General features: G+C 34.4%; 1 protein-coding gene across 1 annotated transcript in view; it reads left to right on the top strand.

Annotated features, from left to right (window-relative positions):
• The window catches only part of LOC141492847 (uncharacterized), a 319,801-nt gene that overhangs the window by 279,702 nt on the left and 20,670 nt on the right, over window positions 1-19,429 (top strand). The window contains exons 160-170 of the mRNA XM_074193534.1: window positions 93-217; window positions 1,726-1,814; window positions 2,876-2,925; window positions 5,728-5,898; window positions 7,277-7,429; window positions 11,292-11,486; window positions 13,172-13,326; window positions 15,049-15,217; window positions 15,514-15,610; window positions 16,820-16,932; window positions 17,458-17,583. Coding sequence (XP_074049635.1) covers window positions 93-217; window positions 1,726-1,814; window positions 2,876-2,925; window positions 5,728-5,898; window positions 7,277-7,429; window positions 11,292-11,486; window positions 13,172-13,326; window positions 15,049-15,217; window positions 15,514-15,610; window positions 16,820-16,932; window positions 17,458-17,583 — 1,443 coding nt within the window. The remainder of the gene's footprint in view (window positions 1-92; window positions 218-1,725; window positions 1,815-2,875; window positions 2,926-5,727; window positions 5,899-7,276; window positions 7,430-11,291; window positions 11,487-13,171; window positions 13,327-15,048; window positions 15,218-15,513; window positions 15,611-16,819; window positions 16,933-17,457; window positions 17,584-19,429) is intronic.

Below are 19,429 nucleotides of genomic sequence, written 5' to 3'. Positions count from 1 at the left end.
CAAAAGGTGGGAGGAATGATGTAGATGGGCTTAGAAGAATCCAAAAGGAGATAAGATAGAAAGTTTTCTCCTGATCCTTCTGTCAATCACAGGGCTCAGATATTGGAGTGAGGGGACAGTGGAAGAGCCTGCCAGCCCCTCTTGACCACATCAACCTCCATATCCGTGGGGGCTACATCCTTCCATGGCAAAAACCTGCAATTAACACCTACTATAGGTGAGTGAGGGGAGCAACATTCTTCTTCTCTTTCCAAACATGTGACTCAGATGCTGATGATAAGTAGTAGATAGAGACCTGGATCTGGAGTCAAAAAAGCTTGGGTCTGATTTGACTTATAGTTATTGAAGGGGCCCCACAATCTTGGAGAACTTCAGTCTTCTCATTATACTTAAAATTCCATCTCACTGGAATTATTTTGAGAATAACTAAAACACTCTAAATCCTAAGGGGTTGTGAAAATGTGAGTCATTATCATTTCTCCTGCTATTTTTTTCTTTTCAGTTGCTCAAAGAGCATCACAAGGATCAGGCAAATTTTGTTATTTATAATGGGGTTTTCTCAGCATTTTTTTTTTATTTTTTCTGGTCCCATGCTTGGAATACTCTCTATCTCTGCCTCTTGGTATTGGGGATTCCATTTGACTCTGAGCTCCCTGAGACTAGAAACTTTCTTTTGAATTTCTTTGCACCTTTAGCACTGAGCAAATAATTGGTACATTGTGAGTTCTTAGTGTTTGTTGACAAACTGAATATTGACAAACATTGTGATATATTATATTGGAATACTTCTCTATCAACTCCATGACAGATGAAATATATTGAAATTATATTGAAAATACAAACATTTTTGAAACTTCATGATTCATATGGACTTCATGATCATGAGAAAACTCTCTGAACATAAGGATCCTTGTAAGAGGCATCAGGGATAATCTTTCCACTTAGATGAACTCTTCTTTAATTCAGACTGACCTTCATCACCAGTTTCTCAGACTATTACAGAGACTTCCTAATTAGCCTTCTTGAATCCAGACTCTCCCCCTTTCCAAACCAGTCTCCACTTTGTTGCCCAGTTGAGAGACCTATAGTATAACTGACCATGAGGCTCTTCTGCTCAGAAAGTTTTACTGACTCCCTAGTAGGTCAAGTATAAAATCCTCTGGTTAGTATGGAAAACCCTTTATGATATATCTCTATTTTATCTTTTCAAATTGATTTCATATTATTCTGCCTCACATTCTCTGTGTACCAACTCAACTCACCTACTTATTCTCCACATCTCAACCATCCATGGAGGCTTTGAAGAGTTTGTCTCACATGCCTGGAATGCTCTCTTACTTCATCTTTACTTCTTGGAACCCCATAGCTTTCCACATGGCTTATCTCAAGTGCAAACTCTTACATAAGGTCTTTACTGAAATTTTTTTATAGTTGGCATTCCAGAGCTTCCTCCACAGCAAGGCCAAAATTTTCTGTTTATTTTATAATCATTTATCTGTGCATATACTACAATATAATACATGAAGTCATTCCCTCTCAAGCAGGATCTAAGTTCCTTGAATGCAGCAACCATTTTCTTTTTTCTTATCTTTTCTTTTTCTTTTGCTTTGAGCATCTTGTCCCTAACATAGCATTCTATTCATAAAAATGTTTAGTAAAGACTTTTTCAAATGATATATCAAGAGTAGAAACAGGAGGACTGATTGTAATTTCTGATATTTGTAGCCGGAAAAATTCCTTGGGACTTATTGTTGCTTTATCTGAACATGGGACAGCTGAAGGAGAGTTTTTCTGGGATGATGGACACAGTATTGGTAAGTTAGATTTTCTTAAACTCTCTCTCTCTCTCTCTCTCTCTCTCTCTCTCTCTCTCCACATTTCTCTCTGTTTCTTTCTCTTCTTGTGCCTTCCTTCACTTAATACCCCTACCTCCTCTTTCTCTTCCATATTTTTCTTCTCTGTCTCTTTCACTTCCTCCTTCTTCTTCTGTCCTCTTTCTCTTCCTTCATTTCCTACTATTCCTGGTCTTACTTTTTCATTCTTTCCTTTCTCACTTTCTCCCTCTTTTATTTCTTCCCTTTACCCTTTTATCCTTTGCTCATACACCATCTCTTGCTCAAGCTCTATTTCCTTTGTTCTCTCCCTTCCTTGATCCTTCTCCCTCCATTTCCCCCTCTTTCAAATTGTCTCTTGAAAATGGGGTAGCTCTTAAAGTTGTTTGGAGGATAGAAAAAGTTCTTGAAAATTGAAAAGTCAATTAATTATAAACTACAGTTTATCCTATCTAGGATTTGACTTTCTTGGAAGTCAGGAAACCTTAATTCCTACCTTGCACACATCTGGTTGCATGACCATAAGCAAATTACTTAACCTCTTAGTATTCCAGGCAACTCTCTAACAGTTTAAGTTGCAAAGAATATGCCAAGCTTCACTAGTAGAGGGAGTTCCTAACCAGGAAATTAATGAACCCACAGGTTTACCCTATTCTCTTATTCAGATTTCTAATAATAAAAATTATAAATATGAAAATTAAAGTTATGTACGAAAATTAAAGATTAAAGATTTCTTTTCAGACACTGACTCCATTGTCTCAAGTATACCTTCAGAGCAATGATAAACTTGAATGGAGCAAAGAATGGCAATACTGGTTTTTCTTTTCTTCTTGATCTTAACATTTTATAGATATAAATGGGCATTTAAAATCATTCTTCAGAACTCTTTCAGGTTTATTGCTTGGAACCACAAGACTCTTAGAGATTGTTAGAAACTGGAAGGCCAAGAGTCTCAAAAATAGCAAAAAGGCAGGGATGAGTTTATTGTAACTCATATTGACTTTGATAGGACCAAATAGAATTCACTCTGTTTCTTGTTACAGATACTTATGAAAGGGGTAATTACTATTTCTCAACCTTCTCTGCCAATCAGGTGAGTGTTATTGGGTTAGTTGACTCCTTGTTCATTTTCTCAGGACAATAAGTGACACTGAAATCTGATAAAAACATGAAGAAAGGTCTGCATTATGTTAACATTTCTGTGAGCTGTGACATAGGACCATGAACCATTCTCTTGTTCCAAGCATATGACAACTTCCATAGTAGCTTATTAAATCATTTCACTACCTCAAATTAGAGTTGTGAAAGAGCTTCACAGCAACTTCATCCTAATGAGAAGACAGGATACAATAGAATGGAAGGAGGAAAAAAACCAACTACCTCCCCCCTATTCCTTTATTCCTTGCCCTCTCTTCTCTAGCAATTTTATCAGATTTTATTTCACTAATCTCCTTTCATTCTCTTCCCCTCATCAATTTTGTTGTTAGAAAATTCAGATCATTCCCTTGCACCAAACTTGTAGTATTTATATTGACAGTAGGTCAGAAATCACATCATCAGCTTCTTTCTGGTGCTACTATACAATTTATCTGGATCAGGTGAATTGAAATTCATCAAAGTCAGTTGCATGGTTTCTTCCTATCTCCTAACTTGTCTTTGGTGTTAGCACTCAGTCATTTGTGTTCTGATGTTTCCAGTATAAAGTTCATTTCTTTTTGCAGAGAAAATAGAAGCAAAATGAGACTTGAACATCTCTGTCCTCTCTCTATATTGTCAGTCATCCTCAAGTAAAATGCTTTATGCTTTTTTGTCTCCCTTTTCTCTCAATATATCTTAAAGATCAAATAGAATCATTTTTGCTGTCCTTCGACTCTTTTATGAATCTTAGATATATCATTTCTGATGCTATTTTACAGAACTATTTTATGCTCTTATTTTTGTCTTCTTTTGCTTTAGTCTTCCATACATTTCTTTTCAAAATCAAAATTGATTATATAGTTTCCCATGTATCCATATTAGTCTTTTCAGACAAATCCCATTTTTCTTTTTCACTTGAATTTTTCTTTTCTGTCTTCATAGTTTCCTTCTTGATCATTTTCTATCCCTCCGCAGTGGTTTTCTTAAAAGTAAAGTCAAGAGGAATATGAATTTATATAGGGCAATAATATGAGTTCTCTTTAATTGTGTTATCTCCTTTGATCCTGACTGATAACTTTGAAAAGTAAGTTCTTTCATTCTCCCCGTTTTAGATTTGAAGAAAGTGAAGGGGAAAAAAGAGAATCATTTCTTGCCCAATGTCATAAAGTTAGTTAATAGTTCCATCTTTGTAATCCAAATATTATTCTGAGATGCCATCTATTTCCAAATCAATTTTCCCCTTCAATAATCTTTACTTTTAGAGGGAAACAATGAGGAGAATACAACTTGTGTCCTTAGGAAATTCAGTTTATAATCCAAGATTTCATGATCATTGACAAAAATGTTTAGGTTTCTTTGGGAAGTGTTACTTTAGTGTTCCCTTCTAACTCACAGATACAGTTGATATATTTCTAGCTCCTAAACTGTAAAGTATCCTAAAGACAGAAATCTGAAGTGTTCTGAATCCCTTTGATAGTTACCTGTAATTTAAGCAGTCTCATGCAACAGCATCCTGAGGTTGGGAATGTAATACATTCTCTTTTCTTTTGCAAAAGTCATCATCTTTAAATAAATATTTTTGTTAATGAGAATATTTTCAAAATCCTAAAGAAAAATCAGAGAACATCAAATACTTTCAAAATGATATGACTACCTCTCTCTCTCTCTCTCTCTCTCTCTCTCTCTCTCTCTCTATATATATATATATATAGAGAGAGAGAGAGAGAGGTGCATAAGATTGTTCAATACAACAAATGAGGTATTAAATGATACTGTTTGGAGAGTGGTTTGTGGGCTCTATCTTGCTTCTTTAATAGTAACATTTCTGAACAGAAATAGACTAGAAGGAGAAAGAGCCAACTAACTTCCCCAATTCTTCTACTCCCTGTCCTTGCTTTCTCTAATCATATTTTGTCAAATATTATATCACTAATCTCCTTTCATTAACTTGATACATGTATGGCTACATGTATCTCTTCAGCATAAACCTGCATGTTATAATGTATAAGGATCATCTTTGAAGTCAGAGAGTCCTGAATTCTAATCCTGCTTCTGACACATTTTAGTTATGTGGCCATTGGAATAATTTTTAACCTTTCAGTGTCTCAGGTAAATAAGATTGAAAGTTATAGATGAATTGCTGAGCTGGTATAGTTTTTACAATAAACCAATGAGATCTTCACATGTCTCATTCACTTCTACTGTTGCACAGTCCTATTTCCTTCTTTTCTCCTCTCCTAGATTGAAACAAAGTATGTATCTGTTCTAGACAAATTTCCAGACTTTGACTTTCTATAAAAACATAAAATTCTTAGATTAGTTAGAGAAATTGTAAAAATTTGACATATAAATCAGAAAGCTCTTGCTTCTACTGTATAAATGTCTAGAATCTAGAAAGGGTTCCCAGAACCAGAATCAAATATGACTGATTTCAGATCTACAGTGTTAATGAATTTGTTCATTATTGGCTTGAGAAGAGAAGTCTCATTTTGGTATACATTTAAGCATAGTAAGAAATTCCAGTCTTTTCAGTCTTTTCAGTCATATACCTTATGGAGCTGCTGCTAGTTCGATTAGAAGCAAGATTAGAAGCATGATTATTCTGCCTTAATCTTTATACAATCCCTCCCTCCAATTGGCAGAGCAAGTATAATGGGTTAATAAAACATTTTTCTCCTTTGGATACATTGGAGAAGGTAAGTTATAGAACTGGAGGTAGGGCTGGTTAACATGGACACTGTCTTTGGGTATTTTTTAGAGTCACTTAGATGTGAAGATTAGGCATATGAACTACAGTGATCCAGATGGTCTATTATTTGAAGAGATTAAAATCCTTGGACTGAACCTCAAACCAGTTACAGTTATTGTGAAAGAAAATAACATTCCAGTTCAATCTAATGCTGAGATCAAGTATGATCCTGTAACAAAGGTAAATATTTCTTCAACAATTATCATTTATTGGAAATTTAAGCCAATTTGATGTTCTCCATAAATAGATTTTCCTATTCATGCCTTTAAGCATCAGGCTTTTATTTTACATTTTACTTGATGTTTAAATGGGAATCATACTAAAGTTCATTTACAACATCCTTTGTATGCAGAAACTATCATAAGTAATTTAAAATTTTCCTGATGACTCAAGGTCATCATTTTATACTCTAGATATAAGGATAGATTTGAAATGAATATGTAGATGTTGGAAGAATTAGAGCTGATGGACATTAACTTCAAGGTTGTCCCTTGCAAAACAAAAAAGTCTCTGTCAAGTATCGAATTGACTTTTCCTCCAAATATTTATATATATAAATGGTAGCTTGATTTTCACTATTTGTTTTTTATTCATGGTTGCCTTTTTTCATTGATTATTGAATGAAAGGCCAAAATAGCCTTACTAAAGTCTGAAAACCCTAGGAACAAGAGAAACAACAGAAATTATTTTTCTTCAGTGCTCACAAATATTGATCTCTTTTGACATTAGCAGCATTAAAAGTACTATTATTTTTCAATAACCCAGCTGATGATTCATGTTCATTTTTATTTTCCATTTATATATTTTCTAACTTGCATTATATTTTAAAGATGTGTGAACCAGATCCTATCCCTCATAGTTATACAAATTTTTGGATGTATAGCTCATGCCAACACTTGAGATATCTTTTATCACTGTGACAAAAAAAATTTCTTCAGAGATGACCCCAAGTGCTAATATTTGGAAATCTTCTGATCCCTTGAGATTTCTTTAATATACTTCTCAACATTTTTTAAGGTTATTTCCAGATAAAGTAGAATTTGAGACAAAGACATAGCTAGACTTCCACTGAGAATGTTAAAACTGACTGGTTCAAAAGATAAAATGTTTTTCAGTGTTCTCTTTGAAAAGGACATAATTATTTTGTTCATTAATTTCTTCTGTTTTATCATGGTTTCTAAAATTATCTAGCTTTGAAGTATTATCTAAAATTAGAACCATTGAATCAGACTTTGAAATTAGAGAAGCATTTAGAGATCTTTATGCCCAGTTCCCTGTTTTTTGCAGGAGTGATTGAGTTAAGTGATTCAATTTTATTCAATATAAAACAAGCTCTTTTCCAAAGACAGTTTCCTCTGTTAATTTTTTTCATGAAAGATATAAGTGATGGAATCCTAGTCATTCCTATTTATTATAGGAGGAGGAAGGAAGAGAAAAAGAGCAGGAAATTCCACCAGAATTTTAATTAAGAGAACCAGTTTTGTGTGGGCTCAAAAGAAAGAACTTTTAGATGATTTTAATGGTTACTCTCACTGACTTGCAGAATTCTTTCTGACAGGTTGGTAACATCACAGGGCTTCACCTTGAACTGGGGAAGGAATACACAGTGGAATGGAGCACTCATTTCATTGATGCAGAAAAATTTGATTGCTACCCTGATGACCATGGTATCAATGAAGAAAATTGTCAATTGCGTGACTGTGTCTGGGAGGTAAGATTTACTTTTTCAATTGATATTTAATTTTATTTTTCCAATTGCTATTTATGAAAGTTTTTCAACATTTATCCACCTGTATATACATATTTACAATTTACACAATTTCCTTGCACTCTCCCTTCCCACCCCCTTCCCCTCAATAGTGAACAGTCTGGTGAACATTATACATGTACATTAATATTTAACATGTTTACAGATTAGTAATTTTCTGTATGAGGAATTAGGACTAAGTGAAAAAGAAAGAAAACAATCAGATAGAAGAGAAAAAAAATAAAAGAAATTTTAAAAAATGAATGTAGTATTCTTTCAGATTCTGTAGGTTTTTTCTTTGTTTTGTTTTGTTTTCCTCTGGATGTGGATAGCATTGTCCATAATGGGTTTGGGAAGTAAGATTTTACATACACAAACACATACATATTTTCAGTGACTATCAGTTTCCTTCTCCCACATGTTAATGAAGTTAGGTAAGATAAAGAAGGTTAGCCAGAGATGAGAAGCAAATCTTTTCAAAAAAAGAATCATGAATGGAAACAGCCATGACAAATATAGTTCAATCTCTCCCAGTAAGCTGCCTAACAACTGCTATCTCAATTTCAGAGAAATTTGTCTCTATGAAAATACTAAGGAGGGAACTAAATATTACATAATGAGCAGGTATCTTGGTAGGGTTATTGATTTGTATATATTTCCAGGCTAGGTAATTACATAAGGGTGAAAATGAAAGGGTTTCTCAGTTCTAGAAGAACCTACAAAGGCAAGAAAACTTCACAATTTCTGGCTCTTAGTGAAATTGGAGGATCAGTTCCTTGTGCCCAACAAACCAATGGCACCATATTAGTATGTTGAAATTCGCAAGAAAATAGCCACACACTTTACTGAATTATTCCCAATGTGGAATCCTGCTAGGGATTAAAATGCATTGCTTCTGTGGCTCATTGTAAGCCTAAATCATGCCTTTGAGTAGATAAGTCCCTGGAATACTAAAACCTTGGGAAAATACAAAACACTGACATATTGCAAGCTTCCTTGTGGTATGGGGATGTATGAAAATTTTTGGTTCTTGATTTATACTCTCATTAGTTTCATTTTGGATTCAAAATCAGAAAAGTAGGGGAGACATACTTCTCTGAGAAATGGACAAGAGGTGCAAAAGAAAGAAACCATCAAGAGAAAATCTTGGAAAGAAATCTACTTTGGTGAAATTGAATTAGTGTTGTATCTGGAATCAGTAAAGACCTGCTTTCTAATTCCAGTTCTGATGTTTACCAGCTATGGGATGGGAAAGTCCCATTAATGCCTCTTAGCCTCAGTTTCATTAACTGTAAAATTCAGCTAAGAAATCCTGTTATATTTATCTCATAGGTACATAAGTCAATAAAATGAGTTAACAAATGACCGAATTTTGAAAACTTTAGTGAAATAGTTAAACTTTTTTAGTTAATTCTGTTTTTAGAGTAAATTTCTATAGTCTCATGTGCTGACAGGACTATGTCAGGCACTAAAGGAGAATTTATTAAATGTTTAATCTGAGAAATCCTCTATGTTAACCATCATTCATGCAAAGAAAGGAGGAAATGTAGTGTGTGCTCTCAAGATAGACACATTCCATTTGAGCAGTCAATGTGTTGAAAATTAGGTTCTTGTAAGATAAATGTAGAGTAGATGAAAGACCATTTAAGAGGGAAATACTTTAAGTGCTTGGCAGGGTGGGGTGTATTGGGAAAGGCCTCCTATAGAAGGTGGGCCAGAATCAGGTGAAGTGTATAGAATGCAGAGGTTTAGAAACCAGTCAGTTAAGAGGCATGGAGATGAGAGAGACATGACTGTGATAATAAAACAACTATATTCATGTCATTATAACTGAATCTCTGAGTATGTGAGGGTTAAAGTATAAGTGGGAACCAGGATGTGGAAGGTCTTTAACAGAAAATTTTATATTTGATCCTAGAGGTAATTAGAAAATTACAGAGTTTAGTGTGAAGTTGTATAACATGGACAGAGTCTTGATTTAGGAAAATCACTTTTTATCCAAAGTGGAGAATATTTTTGAGTATAAAGATCACAGGAAAATAAAACAGAAAGGTGTTTTAGTCAGGAACACCTAAGTTCAAATCCAGTCTCAGACACTTAGTAGTTGTGTGACCCTTGGCAAGTGACTTTACCCTGTTTACTCCTTGGTTTTTTGGTATCTGTAAAATGAGTTGGAGAAGAAAATAGCAAACCATTCCAGTATCTTTGATAAGAAAATCATAAATAAGATAATGAAGAGATGCACATGACTGAATGAAAAACAACAAAAAATTCAGAATGAAGAGATATGTCAAGTTATCTCCCAATCTTTTTCTCATTTTTTTCTGTTCATTTCTTTTCCTCCCTCCCTTTCTTCACTCCATCAATCTTATACTTTTCTTTCTTTCTTTCTCTCCTTTCTTTCTCTCTCTCTCTCTCTCTCTCTCTCTCTCTCTCTCTCTCTCTCTCTTTAACATTCTCAATTTTTCTCTTGCTTTATCTTTCTCACTTCACTTTTTCTTTCTCTGCTACATCAAAAAAGTTTGTTAGAGGGGGTAGTTCTGTGAGGAAAAGAGGGAAAATAATGGTGTTATTTTAAAAGGAAGATAGCTAAAAAACCTTTAAAAACATTTTAAAAGGATATTATAAAAATATTGTTAAAACTTGATGAGAGTCTATCACAGAAGCGAGAATGTGGGGAGAAAATTTATGTGAGAACTGTTGTGAAGGAAGATAGGATAGAACTTGGCAACTGAGGAATAAAAGTTGGGAGACACATGAGATGTTTGCTTGGGGGAATGGAAGGGTGACAGTCCTCACTGAAATAATAAAATTGGGAAAGGAGGATGGTTTTGGAAAAAAAATAACACCGAGCTTTGTTTTACAAATATTGAGTTTAAAATACCTGTGGTAGACAAGTTCAAGATATTCAAGAGGCAGCTGTTGATGCCAGAAAGTTCAGCAGAGAGACTAGGGCTAGATAAATATATCTGGGAATCTTCTTCATAAATATAATTGTACTAATTGAATCTTATGAGATCACCAAGTGAGAGTCTAGAATAAAGGGGTAAAAGAGAAGAAGGTACAAGTATCCCCTTGAGGGATAAATATCATAGTTAATAGACATGAATGAATGAAGAATCATCAAAGGAGAAAGAAGAGAAGCAGGAGAGAATAATGTCATGAAAATCCATCAAAGGGAGAATTCTAGGAGCAGAGGATAATCAAAAATCTCAAAATCTTTAGAGATTTCAGGAAAAATGAGGATTTAGAAAAGGCCAGTAGTCTGACACTTAAGAATACATTGTTAACTTTGGAAAGGGCAGTTGCAGTTGATGTTGAATTAGGAAGTAGTATTGTAACGGGTTTAGAAAAGAATGAGAACAGGAAGTGAAAGCAATAAATGGTAGTGACTTTCTAATGAAGTTTCATTGAAAAAAGAGGGAGAAATATAGACATAGTAGGATCCAGGTAGTGGGATCAAATGAAAGTTATTACAAATTCTACTTCTTAAATGTTCACTAGATTATGATATTTATTATGCTTGGTCTAGAGGGAGATAATTGGGGTTAAAATTCAAAAGAATATTGAATTTGGAATAATAGATGACTGAAGTATATAACCAGTGTTGAGAGATTTTGGGTTTTCTGTAGCAACAGAAATATGAGCAAAGCTTTGGCTTAATACTCATCAAATGGGATAGATAAAATTATTAGGAAGAATTTCCTAAGAATTCAACATTAGACCAAGAAGTGGAGAGAATGATGTCAAGGAGATGGGGCAAGGTGTGATCTACTTTTCCTCTGGTTTTGTAATTCTGACGAGTTTCTAATGTTTTTGTTTTCAGCCTGTTAGTTCCCCTGGAGTCCCTTTTTGCTATATCACAAAATATGATTATACTGCCTCTAATGTTCAGAGCAAACCAACAGGCCTAACAGCAACTATCTCCCGTATTCCTGGAGCCAGCCACTATCCTTCTACTCCCATAGATGAGCTTCACTTGGATGTGATTTTCCATACGAACAACATGCTACAATTCAAGGTAAGCTCAACTTTGGACTCATGTTAGCAGAGAGGTTTCCAAGAATCAGCAATATTTGTTCAATCAACTAGCATTTATTGGGCAATTAACCAGGTGCTAGGCAAGGGGATAAACTATAATCTATGGGGATAAAAGGACAAGTAAAAGCAATTCCTGAGCTCTGGACCATTACAATATCTAGAGTGAGACAACTTATTAATAAACTCATTTAATTTCCAGTATGTGCAAGATATTATCTTCAGCACTCTGCTGGTCATGAAAAGAAAACTAACTATAAGGATGAGAATTTTAAATATGATGTAAATGGTTTAGAGTGTTAAGGTTATAAGATGTTTGAAAGAAAAAGAAAATATGTTATTTGTGGGTTGTCATGGTAAACAAGGTATTTTTTTCCAGAGTTTAAGGTTAAGTGATTTTATGATAGGTAGAGAAGAGATGATAGAAGACTTTTAATAGTGATTTGACATGGAATTTTATGATAAACAATAAGTCACACATAAAACCCATTTTTATTAAACTAGGCTGTTTTTTAGTCCCTCTCTACCTAAATCTCAATGGATTCTTCATTCAAGAGACAACTGAAATCTCACCTCTGCTTCATAGATCTTCTGAGAGTCAGAGTTCCATAATAAATAGAACACTGGATTTCAAGAAGATGTCCATTTAAATCTCTTTTCTGATATTTAGTAGAAGTGTTATCATTGGAAAATCTCTTGATTTCTTTGTTTCTTTACCTATAAAACAAATTTAATAAAAAAAATACCTTGTGGCATTTTCTTGTTTGGATTGCTATTGCCCTCAAGTGATGTAATATATAAGGATCTGTGGAAAATGTACAATGACTCTGTAGTTATCATTCACTATTGTCAGTCACCATCTCACGTTTAATTGTTTTCACTAATATTTATTTGAGGTATGTTAAAGGCCTGCTATATACATCTTGGTATGCTAGCACTGGTTAAGAGAGACTTCAGTGACATAAGTTCCAACAATGAACTCCAAATCTGTTAGTATCTATAAACCAATTCGCATTCCCTGTGACCTCCTCACTCAAAAAAGTTTATTTCTAAGTTGAACATCTGAATGGTCAATCTTGATAATGCAGGTGGCAGTATAAAGCATCTGATTTTAGTGAATATTTTACTAAAATTAATTTCCTAAGGTGAAGATCAGTGCTTTGTTGTATATACATATTACAGTATCATAGATTTAAGAGTAGAAAGGACATTAGAGATTACTTGGAGAAGTACCGGTCTTTGACCTTAGTTTTATCTGTACAATGAAGTTTAGATTACATAATTTTTAACTTCACAATGATGAATAAATTAATGGAAGAATACTTAAGCATTTCTATCTGCCTAGTACTGAGGCCACAAGTATAAAAATGTAAAAGTTCTTATCCTTAAGGACTTTATAGCCTCATAATAGTAATACTTGGAAGTTCTAAATTCTTCAGGTAACCTAGTAAATTTTTGAGGATAACAAATAAGTAGAACTATGTAGTGGCCTTATCAGTCTTCCCCTTCAAACAAAATGATCAATATATATTTGAGAAGCAGAAATTGAATGATGGTACTCCTTGCCAGGACTAAAATTTGATTGAGCCCGAGAAATCATAGAATCAGATAACCGTTCAATTGGGAAAATAGTAACTTATGGAGATTATGGTATTTCTGTTTCCCTAGATTAATGATGCCAACAACAAAAGGTATGAAGTTCCAGTGCCCTTAAATATTCCAAGCTCCCCCAATAGCCAACCCGAAAATCGTCTCTATGAGGTAACTATCAAGGAAAACCCATTTGGAATTGAGATCCGTCGGAAAAACACAAACATTGTGATGTAAGTAGTTTCTGTTTCAGAAATGTGGTGATAAGTGGACAACCCAAATTTTGACCTTAGCCTGATATCTGACATGGAGGGAATGGACAACTGGTTTTGATCACCAAAAAGCTAGTATTTGAGTTTTCAATACTTGAATAAATGAAAATACCAATCACTTCTGGGAAATTAAACAAATTGCTTGATATTCCTTGGTTTCAATTTCCTGTGGTGTGACAATTGGATCAGAGAATATATATACTTGATTTTAGCCTCTCATTGTCTTTCATGATTCCAGAGAAAGATTCCATGATGACAGAATATTACAAAAGAGGAAACTTGCATTGTTTCTTCCACTTCTATATCCAAAATCTGTATAAATTTGCTAAAATATATCACAACTTTTAGATTTATCTCCTCTTAGAGAACCTGTCAAGGAGAGACTTGGATATTTATTAAGAAACTCTTAAGTTTTTATGAACAACCTGTTAATTTTTTAATCAATAAAAAATTATCCTACATTTAATATGTATCCAGGTTGACAGAATATAAAAATAATTTCTTCATTCTACCAAGTATAAGATCTGGAAAATATCTATGCATTGTTATTTTCCATTAGGAATATATAAGTATCATTCAACAGATAGGACAGATAACTCTACAATGTTATGGTAGAGAATGGAGTGATATTAAGCAATTTTACATGCTCAGATGCAGGGAAAACCTAGATCAACTATTCCTGGGTTTCTTCCAAATGGAAGTTGTAGAATGTGATGAATATCATGTGTAGAACATAGAATGTATAGAATGTGATGAAAATACTAATCATTTTTATATTCATGGAAAGGCAAAAAATTAATAACAATATAATCAGGTTCTTCCCCACTACCAGGTTCCAACTTCACCAGAAGCTTGATTGAATTTTTCATAGGTGCTATTGTTTTCTGCTTTATTATGCTGTTATTAAGTTAGATCTGTTATCATGAGTTTCTCTGAGAGACAGCCAGTATACCCCCAGTTAAGTGAAAGAAGGCTAATGGTAAGGTAGGGAAAAGAAGAAGCAGTAAGATAGGGAAGAGAATAAAGGATCTATTTGGATTTTATCTTAAGGGATTTTACTATTAATTAAATTCATCATCATCCCCGCCTTATATAACAGTCTTCATCAATATAATACTTATGTGCTAAGCACTTTGTAATTATTATCTCAGTTGATTCTTATATCAATCTTGGAAGGTAGGGGCTATTATTATTATGCCAATTTTACATATTAGGAAACTTAAATAAAGAGTAGACACACTTAGTCAGGGTCAGAAGTCAGATTTGAATTCAGGTTTTCCTGACTTCAGATCAGCTATTTTATGCACTATTCCATTTAGCTTCCAGGTGTGGCATCTAATCCCCAGCACCTTGACAACAAGGACATTTGATTGCATTGATTTTGTCCAATTCATTATAATGTTTTCTAACAATTTTGTATATAATTATCTTACCTCTTCTATCTAGTTTGTGGGCTTCCTGAGGGTAGTAACTATCTTGTCTTCCCTCTTGCCTTCATATGCTATTTGCTATTTTCTGTAACCACCTCTAAAGTCAAAAATATTTCAGTCAAAGAAACCAATACTTCAGAGATTTTCTTTATTCTGAATTCTAGTAACTGATTTTTGAGTAATTATGGTAACTTTCAACATTCTTATAATAGAGATGCACATCCCAGGGTCATGATCTGTTCTTGTATTTCAGTTGGGATTCCCAGGTCCCTGGCTTTACCTTTAATGACATGTTCCTACGTATCTCCACCCGCCTCCCATCCCAGTACATCTATGGCTTTGGAGAAACTGAACACACAACCTTCCAGAGGAACCTGAACTGGCACACATGGGGAATGTTTTCTAGAGACCAGCCCCCAGGAGTAAGTGTCAAAAACTGGAGTATAACATGGTCTATAGCTATTAATACATATTGTATCTTTTTTCCTATTCCAGGATTAGTTTATTCAACTTCATGTCCTTCTTTTGAGGATAATTATGAATCAGGATAACACAATTAGAAATATTTATTCAATCATCCTGCCTTCTCCATTTTCTTGAGACCTTGAACCACCCCCCCCAAAGAAAGGAAAATTATGGATGCTGCTTTAGTATTGATTTTTATTTATGTTTCTTATGGGTTAAACTGTGATTGATCTCTTTTCAACTGCTGATCTAGTACAAGAAGAATTCCTATGGAGTGCACCCCTATTACATGGGTCTGGAAGAGGATGGCAATGCCCATGGAGTGCTCCTGCTCAACAGCAATGCCATGGGTAAGAGGATGTCTTCTATACTGACATCACTTAACCAAAGAGTTCTGGGTAGCTTCTGAACAGGACAGCCTCAGCAGGACTTAAATTAAGTAAAACAATTCATATTTATTAAGCTATTATTATGTAAAAATCAATGGACCAATGATCAAGAAAGATAAAAATATTAAAGAAAATATGGTCTGTATTCTTAAGCTGTCTTTAAAAGTGGAGACAAGATACATATAAAAATGACATTCAACAAAGCTCATATAAGGGCAGAAGAGAGGTAGGAAAGGGGGCTTTGAAAATTCAGAGAAGGGAAAACTCACTTAGCCTCTAGACAATGAGGGGCTTAAAGGAGTATGAGAACAGAGTAGTTACTTTGAACAGTGGGATAGGATTGAAAAATAATATCATATCAGAAGCATGAGGAAATTGGCATTTTAGACAAAGAAAATAGTTTGACAAAAGGCATGGAGGTGGGAAAATGCTGCAAATTATATCATAGCATTATCAATTTAGACCTGAAAGGGATTTAGAGGTCATTAATCCAGTCTTCTCATTTTACAGAAAAGTGAGGCCCACTGATATTATGAAGTGATATTTTAATCACATGAGTAAGAAAAGGAATAGTCAGTATTTGAAAACTTGTCATTGATGCAAAATTCAACCTTTTTCTTTTCCTTTGACCATAGTAATGTAGATTTATAACTAGATGAGTCCAGGTTTTTATGACTTGGTAATGGGGATAATCATGGTGTCAGTATTTAAGAGAATAAGAAAAGAAACCTGAGGAGGGAAAGGTAATGGGATTTCTTTGGGTGTAGTGCATTTCAGGTTTCAGAAGGGTTTAGGTAGAAGATTTGTGGGTCGAGAATCCAGAAAAATGGAAGACTGTGGATTTTGAGGTCACCTCCACTTGGGTCATGAAACTTCATGGAGTGATTAATGCATATGGAAAGTTTGCCAGCTCATCAGATGTTGAGATAGTTCTATATCAAAATAATTGTAATAACAATTAGAACTATTCATAGATAGAATGAACTTCTCAGATAAGTGGTCATTTCCCATCTTTAGAAAGCTTCAGAAGAAAAGGAGAGGAACTCCTTCCTGTAATGGTGATAGGAGATTGCTACTTTTATTTGTGTTGTAGTGGATGATCTATAAATTCTGCTTCAATCCTTCTATTCTATGATTCCATGTCTATGATCACTTATTCTTTTTTTGCAGATGTGACTTTCCAGCCCACCCCTGCACTGACCTATCGTACCATTGGAGGTATTCTGGACTTCTACATGGTTTTGGGGCCAACTCCAGAACTTGTCACTCAACAGTACACAGAGGTGGGAAGTCATGCCATTCTTCAGTCAATAATTGAATGTTTTCTGACAAAGTAATGTGTCTAGCACCGTGAAAGGCATATTTCTTCATCTCCTCTGCATACATCTTAGGCTTGTCTTGTTTCTTGAACATTGTGAGCTCATTGAGGGCAAAGACTTTTTGCCTTCTTTGTGTCTTCAGTGCTTTTCATAATATCTGGCATATACTAAATACTTGGCTGAATGACTCACTGGGGATAACTTTACATAACCATTATCTTTGTGGCAGACCAGATAGTAACATTAGAAGGCAGAAAAGAGATTTTGGGAAAGCACTCTGCTACTATATTATTTTAGAGCTCTGTGCAGGCAATTCCTATTTAATGTGCCCCCTGGATCCCAGATTTCTTAAAAGTACAACAGTTAAACTGAGTAATGAGAGTAGCACGTAATGAGAGAAAAATGTTTTAGTGACTGATATCAGCCATGTTATCGATTTTGAAGGAATTGAATCTCTATGAGCTATTTTCTATCCTTTTTTTTTTTCAGTTAATTGGTCGACCAGTGATGACTCCTTACTGGGCTTTAGGCTTCCAGTTGTGTCGCTATGGATACCAGAATGATTCTGAAATTGCTGAACTCTATGATGCCATGGTGGCTGCTCAGATGCCCTATGTAAGGAGCTTTCTTGACCAAAACACACACACACACACTTCTCTCTAACCCCCCACCCCCACCCCAATCATATCCTGTGTAATTGTCCTTCAGTCTTTATGGCTTTGATTTCAACTTTCTTTAAGTATAGAAAAACTTTCAAATGTGCTAAAATTATACGTTTGACATTTTAAGCAAAAGTCCTAAAAATTAATGTTTCTAGATTTAATTTTTTCAAAAAAATGAATTGGTTATTTTATATTGTACAGATGAGTCCAATTTTAGTTTACCTGTTAAGCCAAAGAGGACTTAGATACTAGCTAATCTCCACCTATATATTATGACTGTCAGATGGATTCCAAATGTTTTGACAGAAATAGGATGGCATATCCCATCCATTTCTTATTAAAAATCTAGTCCATTTATAGCTAGTTAAAATATAGATGGGGTTGACAGCCTGTATTGTAACTAGTTGTAAATGGACTAGACTTTTAATAGCAAATAGATGCAATATGCCATCCTGTTTCTGTCAAAACATTCCATTTCATTTCTAATTGTCATTTCTCTACACTAAAATATTGAGAGCAGAAGAAAAGGAACCATGGGATCATATTTTTAGAGTTGAAAGGAAACTTTTAGCATTGGAGTTCAGTTCCCTTATTTAAGAATGAGACAACTGATGCACAACTTGGTTAACTGACTTGCTCAGAATCCCATAGTTAGTAAGTTCAGGCTTTCTTCACTCCAAAACCTTTTTATTTCTACTCCCTATGCTGATACTTAGAGGAATAAGAGTATAGATAATTCAAAGAATGCTGTTTTTATTCTAGAATTCCATATTATTTCTGGGGAAAAATTATGTTTACAGACTCTAGTTCAGCTTTATCTTTTTCAGGTTGATAATATAGTCTCAACTACCCCAATCAGATATGCTTTTCAAAAAAAATTTATTTATTTATTTTCATCCATTTGTACATGCCTATTTCCAAGTGACAAAATTTCCCTCCCCTCCCTTCCCACCCCTCTCCCCCCAGCAGGGAATAGTCAGATTAGCATTCTACACACATATTTTGTCAAATATATTTACAAATTAGTAATTTTTGCCATGAGGAATTAGGATTAAGGGAAAGATACATAAAAGAGATAATTTTTAAAAAGTGTTCATCAGATTTGGAAGGGTTTTTTTCCCCTCTGTATTTTGTGTTGTTTTGTTTTTCTTCCTCTGGTTGGGGATAATATAGTCCATAACCATAACAGTTGTCCTCACTCTCTGGATTGTTGAGAGGAGTTGTTCATCTCATAATGTTGTTGATGTATACATCGTTCTTTTGGCTCTATTCCCTTTGATCAGCATCAGATCCTGCAAGTCATTCCATGTATCTCTAGAGTACAACCAATTATGGTTTCTTATAGAACAATAATATTCCATAATATTTATGTAGCATGCCTTGTTTAACCATTCTCCAGTTGAAGGACACCCCCTCAATTTCCAATTCTTTGCCACTATAAAAATTGCTGCTAAGAATATTTTGGAACATGTAGGACTTTTCCCATTTTTATAATTTCTTCTGGATATAGTCCTAGAATTGGAAAGGTATGAACAGTTTCATTCTTCTTTGGGCAATGTTCCATATTGCTCTCCAGAAAAGTTGGATCCATTAACAACTCCACCAGCAATGCCTCAATGTCCCAGTCTTCCCACAAACTCTCCAACATTGATTATCTTCCCTTTTTTCTCATTTGGGCTAATCTAACAGGTGTGAGATTTTACCTCATTGATTTTGAGCATTTTTTCATATGATTATATATAGCTTTAATTTCTTCATTTGAAAACTGTCTGTTCATACCCTTTACCAATCATATTTCA

Source organism: Macrotis lagotis, chromosome 7 (genome assembly GCF_037893015.1).
Source record: "Macrotis lagotis isolate mMagLag1 chromosome 7, bilby.v1.9.chrom.fasta, whole genome shotgun sequence".
Taxonomy (NCBI): Eukaryota; Metazoa; Chordata; class Mammalia; order Peramelemorphia; family Peramelidae; genus Macrotis; species Macrotis lagotis.
This window is presented reverse-complemented; position numbering and strand designations above follow the sequence as displayed.